Source organism: Sinocyclocheilus rhinocerous, unplaced genomic scaffold (assembly GCF_001515625.1).
Source record: "Sinocyclocheilus rhinocerous isolate Xijiao unplaced genomic scaffold, SAMN03320098_v1.1 scaffold35, whole genome shotgun sequence".
NCBI lineage: Eukaryota > Metazoa > Chordata > Actinopteri > Cypriniformes > Cyprinidae > Sinocyclocheilus > Sinocyclocheilus rhinocerous.
Genome location: NW_015661991.1, coordinates 636250 through 644870, shown reverse-complemented (window position 1 = coordinate 644870; position 8621 = coordinate 636250). Strand labels below are relative to the sequence as shown.

At 35.5% G+C, this 8621-nt stretch overlaps 1 protein-coding gene across 4 annotated transcripts in view; it reads left to right on the top strand.

Annotated features, from left to right (window-relative positions):
• Positions 1 to 2839: 2839 nt before the first annotated feature.
• LOC107727099 (DENN domain-containing protein 5A-like) overlaps positions 2840 to 8621 on the top strand; it is a 56393-nt gene continuing 50611 nt past the window's right edge. For all 4 annotated transcript variants that reach the window (XM_016536867.1, XM_016536865.1, XM_016536866.1 and 1 more), the window contains exon 1: positions 2840 to 3145. In XM_016536867.1, coding sequence (XP_016392353.1) covers positions 3046 to 3145 — 100 coding nt within the window. In that variant the 5' untranslated portion in view covers positions 2840 to 3045. The remainder of the gene's footprint in view (positions 3146 to 8621) is intronic.

Sequence of the window (8621 nt, the reverse complement as noted above, 5' to 3'; positions counted from 1 at the left end):
TTGCTGAAAATGTACTCATCCTCAGGCCATCCAAGATGTAGATTAGTTTGTTCATCAGAACAGATTTGGAGAAATGTAGCATTACTTCTCTTGCTCAGCAATGGTTCCTCTGCAGTGAATGGGTGCCGTCAGAATGAGAGTCCAAACAGCTGATAAAAACATCACAATAATCCATACCACTCTAGTCCATCAATTAATGTCTTGTGAAGTGAAAAGCAGTGTGTTTGTAAGTTTGTAAGTCCACCATTGGACTGTAATCGTGTGGATTACTTGTGGATTATCGTAATGTTTTTTATCTCATTCTGACGGCACCCATTCACTGCAGAGGATCCATTGGTGAACAAGTGATGCTAAATTTCTCCAAATCTGTTCCGGTGAAGAAACAAACTCATCTGTATCTTGGATGGCCTGAGGGTAAGTAATTTTCATTTTTGGGTGAATTATTAATTTATTTGGCAGAACTTAAAGGGTTAGTTCACCCAAAAATGAAAATTAGCCCATAAATTACTCACCCTCAAGTCATCCTAGTTGTATATGACTTTCTTCTTTCAGACGAATCCAGTCAGAGTTATATTAAAAATGGTTTTTTATCTTTCAAGCTGTTTCATTGCACTCAGCGGGTGTTACATGCATCAGTCCAAAAGCAGTTAAATAAAAAACGCCCATCCATAAAAAAGTGTCTCACACGGCTCCGGGGGGTGAACAAAGGCCTTTTGTAGCGAATCGATGCGTTTTTGTAAGAAAAATATCCATATTCAAAACGTAATAATCACTTTAATGTAGCTTGCCGCTCAGAAGTGACGAACGCGGAAGCGCAGGGGAGAGAACAAAACAACGGTCACTAATTAGAAGTACAAAACAAGGATTTGTAAAGAAGAATGTCGGAGGATTTCGATATAAGCCAAGAGGAGACTGGTTTTCCTTTGCTAAAGTAAGGAAACTTTGCTTCCTTTGCTCCTGTTAACAAACGTTGGTTTTCACGAGACTCACCGGCGCCGTGTGAGACTTTTTAAAAAAAAAAAATTTTTATGGATGGGCACATTTTAATTAAGTGCTTTAGGACGGATGCATGCAACACCCGCTGAGTGCCATGAAACAGCTTGAAAGATCAAAGACAATTTTTAATATAACTCCGACTGGATTCGTCTGAAAGAAGAAAGTCATATACACCTAGGATGACTTGAGGGTGAGTCATTTATGGGCTAATTTTCATTTTTGGGTGAACTAACCCTTTAAACTCTCTGCAGTTAAAATGGCCTTTCAGTAAAATAAATCAGTCTTAAAAAATGTCTTATATTTTGTATAATACCTACAATACCCGTTTCCTGTTTTTTTCTGAATACCTGAAAAATAGTTTTTAAACCTTCAATATACTCGTTTCCTGACTGGAAAGGAAACGGAATCAACAATATGTGCAAAGGGGATTAATAAACAAACCATTTGCACTGAAATTTCTCTTAAGTGGAAGGGTGATGAGGGACGGTTCTTATTCCAGATTTCATTACCCTGTTACCTCATTTGAGTTGTTCCCTCATGTTGCATTAATTTATATCTGCAGTTTTTATTTGAATGTCAAACCTAACGTTTAGTTTTTGTCATCTGTAAATGTTCCCAGCAGCTCTTGATGTAACATGGATGGCACTAAACAGAGAGAGCGGATGTGACGGAGTTATGCGGTTGTTCTGCAACAGTTTCAAGCCTCTGCTTACTCTTTATGATGAGGAGTAGTGTGTTGATATACTGTACTCTCTCTGACCCATTTATAATTTATAAAGTTGTACTCATCCTGATTTTTCTCTGGCATATTTTTATAGAACTCTATCAATAAATTAAGGTTACTGATTGCAGTATTACAAGATTTAATTGACAATGTATTGTCATGTCCTGTATTTTTAAAATCTATTCATTTACGTCTGTCCATCTTCTTGGAACATAATATATTTATGATGACATGATTAAATACATGAGTAACATCTGCCTCTTTTGAATTTGCCTCCTATTCATTTTAACTGAATTACAGTGTGTGTACGCACTTCTTTTTATAACATTATCTTGAAATGAAGGCTGCTTTAAAAGAAACAACCAAGAAAAGTTTTGGTTAAATATGGCATTCATATTTGTTGATATCTCACCACTTCGGTGGGTAATAAATGTAAACTTTTTGTAAAGAGGAAAACGGTTGAAAAGTAAGAGCTCAAATGAGTGTTGGAAAAAATAGTTGGCTGAATAAATATTGGATATATCAAAAGCAAAACAACTTCAAAATCACATTTTAATTCATTTGGCATTCATATATACAATATGAGAAAAATAATTGCAAAAGTGACAAATAATTGCTGTCCCCAATACTGCTGTCATTACCATCATACCAAACTTTTTTTCATTTTAGAGTTTTGAAAAAGATGATAGATGATCTGAGAGTATCTTTGTTTTACCAAACTAGTCAGTATTGAAGTTTTTTTTATTCATAATTCATAATTTATAATCTATTTATATTTAGAACTTAAGTTAATTGATTACTTGTGTTGGCAAATCCAAGGCTCATCCAATTTTTATCCAGAAGGAAAACATCATAACCATTACATTTCCAAACGCACCACCAGAGGGCCACATCAAACAACATATATTGTCTTGCTGCTACAATTTTTTTTACGGTAAGTTCTTAACACTGCACACTAATGCAATTATTTAAAGTTAATTCTTGGTTGACGACTTAATATGCGACTTGACTTTCCTTGCTGTTAAAGAAGCGATGATGTATTCGCAGCGGAAGTGTGATGCGTCGGCTTTGGTTCGGTGTCCTCGCGCTCGATGATGCTCCGGGGCTCAGCGCATAACGTCATCCCGAGCAGAGCAGTGCGCATGCGCAGGAGCGAGCGCCGAGGACCGAGAGCTGCTGTAACGTTAACGGAGGAGGCCACAATGCGACTGGTGCTCGGGGCTCCTGCCTTGGTCCGCTATGGCTGCGCAGAGTGATCCAGAGAGCTCGTACTATGCGCTCCTCTAGACCCACACACAGAAGAGCACAAGCGGAGCCGTCTCAAAATGAGCACCGGATTCAGCTCGAGCTCCTGCCGCTTCGCGGATTATTTCGTGACCTGCGGTCTGGACACCGAGAGCGGCTTAGAACCAGACGAGCTGTCCGGTAAGAACCGAGCCAGAACGAGGCTGTTTAGGACTCTGACTTCGACAGATTTATGTGCCTTTATTGTATATTTGCTTATACGCTTTAGTCATGTGATTTATCAATCATTACGATACAATAAATAGTGAGGCAGTGTAATAATAACACCAAATACGCTAAAAATGGCTTTACAGTATGGTGGACGTGCGTAATATTCAACACATGAGTGCTGAGATTTATGTTATTATATTATATTCATAGTGCAAACAAAAATTTGGGGTGTTAAAGTTGACCCCTTTGATTTGTCTTAGAGGAAATCTGTCAGCAGTTTTTCTTCTTTTATTGGGAAATGCTTATTCTAATTAATTAAACTTAGCAGAAGATAAAGCATCTGCCATTTCATAATAGCTCCTCCATTTATATTATTTATACAGGCAAAAAACATAACCCAAAGCAGGGAGAATGACATTATTTACTTATGTAAGACAAAAGATTGAGGATCAGTAGCTGTGAAAGTCATATAATTAATCTATATTCTGCAAAATTTTGTTTTATTTTTGTGTTGACTTAGTGTTTACAGTTTTATTCCTTCATAAAGAGTTCATTTCCAGCATTCATCAAAACAAGGTTTTATTATTATGTAATCTGTTCAGACTATTCGAACCTAACAACTTATTATGATTAATTCCTTCATCTCTAGCTTCCAGTTAAGTAACATAAAATAATAACACTGTACCATGTTTTAGTGTTTACAGTGGATCATTTACACTATCTTCTCATCTAAAAGGCTCTTTCAACCAGCACGTGAAGAGTTGTTGGGCGAGAGTGCAGATTTCCTGTGGTTTCGGGCTTCCTCAACTTGCATTTTCTGTTTTGGTAGATTTCCACTGCTGTAATCAGAGCCTCAGTTTTCTCTCAAATGTTCATGGATTTTTGTGAAGAAGTGTGTTTCATTTCACAAGGGTTCTGTTGCATTAGAGTCAGTGGGTTATAGTTGTGCTGCTCCATGAACTGCACTGGTTTTAAATCATATATGTAAAAGGTGAAACAGGGTGGATCAGTCACTGAATTTTGTTTGTTGAATTAAAGTTTCAGGAAATTCTATTTATGGATGCAGAAGCTCAACAAGGGTAGTTTATGTTAGGCAGAATTGTGCCAGTGGTTTGGATGGATTTGTTCTTGGCCCCTCCACCAAAAAAAAAAATTCTAAATTTAATTTTTATTAAAAAAAAATAAAATAAATTTGCAGCACATGCCAAAAGAAATATGTTTAAAATAATTACCATAATTTATAATAATAATAACAATTAGTTACAATGTGTAAATATTCAAATGTACATATAATTGTAATTTTTATAAATATGATAAAATGTTATACAATTACCTGTTCTAACCTGTTTCCCAGACTGTCGCAAATCATTCTTATGGCACATACATAATTTGTGACATTTAAATCCGCAGAATTCACAAGACAGTGTTCAGTGCACAACAGAAAACCAGAAGTTAAAGTTTGCAAGGCCTAAAACACTTGTACATGATCAACATGTACAAGATAACAAGTAAGACAATGGTCTCACACTGGCCCCTGGCCATTTAAGTATCAGTATCCTTTGTGTATTTTGTTAGAGAGTATGATTGTGTGTCGTGCGACTTTGAGTCTTGGAGTTATACATATCTGTTGAGGGTTGAATGCATTGATGAGCAATAAATTATACATTTAGAGATGGCTGTAGTAAAACTGACCCTGCAGTGAAAGTGACTGGTGTCCAAAACGACGTGCCCTCTGGAGAAGAGCCCGATCAATGGATCGTGTCCCACACGTACCCTAAAGACAAAGAGAGGTCACTGAGATTCTCTGGGGAGAACAAAAATCCATCAAATCCTAAAGCAGTATCTAGTCACAGTGTTGTAGCAAGATTTTACTGACTTGATGCTGTTTTTAAAAAAGGAGATTTAGAATGTAGTTGTTTTAAAATGTAATTTGAAAAGTTTTAACATGCCACTGTTTAAAGCACGTGATTGGGTAACATTCTTTGAGTCTGTGTTGGCCTAGTTAGCTGGGGGACTGAAAGTGCTAACATGTTGTTTTTTAGAGGAAACGAGTCAGTCAGGTTTTTTCTTTGTCATGCATTTGCAACGTTACTGTCTTTTTAATGAATTCACACTCAGTAGTTTTTGATCATTGTTGTCAGTTTGCTGGGGTTTTTTTTGGTTAACCTTTTAAAAAAAGGTACTGTAGGAGTACCATGTTACATTGATGCTATCAAATAGTAATAAGATTATACTTTTGACTTATTTATTTTGCGACAATTTTTATATGTTAGAAATATATTTATATATATTTATGGCTATGATATGGAAAATATATCCATATATCCAATATATTGCTTTTTTTTAATAAATAAAACACTTTAAAATAATTATTTAAAGCAGCACACACACACACAACTGCTGCTTAAAAATACACACACACACACACAAACAAACAAACACATCTTGGTCCACTTCAAATGTTTATATTGTATATAAAATTCATACGCACACACACTACTACTTGCATACATACACACTCTGATGTCCTGCTTGTACAAAAAATACAATTAAAAAAAGTAGTAGACCTAGATATTTCACTCAAAAATGGCAATCGTCATAATTTACTTGTTACAAACCTGTATGCCTTTCTCTCTACTGCATAACACAAAAGAAGATATTTTGAAGAATGTTGGTAACCAAGCAGTTTTGTTGACTAGTATTGACATTCATTGTATGGACAAAAAAATTAACAAACAAAACAGAGACATTTCTCAAAATTTCATCTTTTATGTTTAAATAAGAAAATAAATTAATACAGTTTTAGAAAGACATGAGGGCCTGTAAATTATGACAGAATTAAATGTTTTTAGTTGAATTATCCCTTTAATGTGCTGTGTGTTATTGAACTGTTATTTTAACTGTAGAACATCAATCTTTTTACATGAGTTGTATTGAATGGATTCTGATGGACACTTGAGAAAAGTTCTCCACATGGCCATGTGAGCGTCCCGTGATCCTTTACTGATACTTTCTTCCCACTGGCGATGAGAATGCTGTGCATTGCTGAAGTGTTAGCATATCTCTTGGCAAAGAGACTGAGAATAAGAGCCATTGTCATTCCTTGCATTTCTCTGTTGGGCCAGACGGTTGGGCTTGATTTAGCTGTAATGAAAAACATCCATTAGACCGTTAAAAGTGGGTCACTATTGCACTCGAGCACATTTAAGAGCACCTCAATTTTCCAGTGTTATGTTGTCCTCCTTAAATTTGAGGTTAAATGAGGACAAAACAGAATGAGTATTTGTCCTGGGAAGAAAAAAACGTACTAATGTATATCTTTAACTAAAGTTATCATATAAACATCCAGTCAGTAAAGATGTGTAAGTACATAAAATTGGCTTCATTTTGAGTGGACATCAATGAAAATAATGACGACTTATAATTTAGGAGTCAGATGATGATTTGTCAGACTAATTTAAGACATATTTAAACTGATAATTTGTGAGTTAATGAGTCATTTAACTGAGAAACAGGCTTATAAGAGTAATTTGTTTGTGAATAGTAATACTTTTTTTTTACAGCCTTAGGACAACATAATAGAAAGTTATGTTATCTTGACATTTTTTTTGCAGTACGCTTTTTCATTTTCAATTCTCACAGCAAGCTCACAGATCGGGGAAAATCTTTATTTTGCCTTTGCACTTGAGATTCAGAAAAGTACTGTAGAGATTTGGATAAAAAAATTTCTTGTAGATTTTTGAAATATAACTTTTCATATCATCTAATTTCAATTATCTACTGGGACTGTTTTGAGGGACACATCTGATCCTGTTCTGTCAGCAGCCCTTTCTGTGAGGTTTTGTGTCTGTGGCCTTAAGTAACTCTTGATTGTATGTTCCTCCCACTTCCTGTCCCCTTTTGCAGGTTACAATCACCAGATATTCACAAACAGCAAGAACGACAAGGAGAATACAGTTTGCAAAGATTTGTTTGCTCTGCACATTAAATGGCAGTGTGTTTAGACAAACACATTTTTCATATTTTTGAGATGTCATGATGCCGTTTAGACCAATGAAGTTAGCGGGCGTCTCTCTGTTAGTTAAACATCACCAGTGCAACTGATACTTGCAGTAGTATTGCTTTGAAGAGTCCTCATACTTTTACTTAACTGGTTTTTCTTTGTTTGTTCTCTTATTCCCTTGTTCCCAAAGTACACATTAGCATACTTTTAAAAATAGTGCAAATACAGAAATAATGTACTTTACATTCAGATAGCACTTAAGTATATTAGTTTAATGTTTTCCAGAAACTTAATTGCAATTAAAAGGGAATGTATTATTTTAAATGTATATTAAATGCAATTAGTTGAACTTAAGAGTGCTTTTTTGACCCAGTTAAAGGGATAATGCACCCAAAAAGATGACATAGTTTTCATTTTTTGAAGAACTGATAATATTTTTCAGAATGAACAGTTTTTTTAATATAGATTTTTGACTACAAGTGTATTTTCATTTCTTTTTCACAGGGGTTTGTGGGTCAGTTTTTGGAACTGAAAGTTTAAATGATTCTGGTTAAATGAGGTTCACTTGTGGTTCTTCCTTTCCTTGGAACTCCCATAGTTACTCAGCAGTAAACGCATGGTGTTTTTTTTTTTTAATCAGTCAGTGTTTTTTACTTTGTTAGCTGATAGTTTTAAATAGATGTGCACATTCTTCAGGGGTAAACTTTTGTTATGTTTAATGAGGTGTCCCTCTTGTATTTGTGTTGGGACCCTTGTAATCAAAGCAACCCTGGGTTTATTAGTAAGTAACAGGGTGGTTTTTATTGTACATCTTTAGTTTTGATTTAATGGATGAACAGTGTCTGTTCACAATCACAAAGCAGATAAGATCATTGCATCTCATGTTCCCTTTCATGCTTAATTACTTTTTGTATCTTTACAGCTTGACATGGATGATTGTCAATGTAGAATGCCTTGTGGGAACTTATGCTGGAGCATTTTTTTTGCTCATCAAAGGAGCTTCAGTAGTATTTAAGATAGTGGGAATATTTCCTGCATTTAATATCTAACTCAAAACCTAAATCCTAAATACTTTAGTTTTGATGTGACTAGGGTTGTGACGGTGAGGAAATTTTTCTACCGGTTAATCGACGAGTGACAACACCGGTAATAACGGTATCACTGTTGGGGTGGGGGGGGTGTTAGTTCGAGTTTCCCTCTTTTCATTGCCAAACAGGCGCCTTTGCATTTCCTTTCTAAACAATCTTCTGTCATCGTCTTGTCTTTCTCACCTCATTCTTGTCAGTCAGCTCGATTCACTCTCCTCACATGATAAATACAATCTGACTCTTGCTCCGTGGTGCACTGTCGTCTGTGCACGGTTCGGCACGCTGCATTGAGCGTTTAGTTTTTAAAAGTATCTGTCCTCTAACTGAACTAGGCTAAATTATTTTTGTTACTATA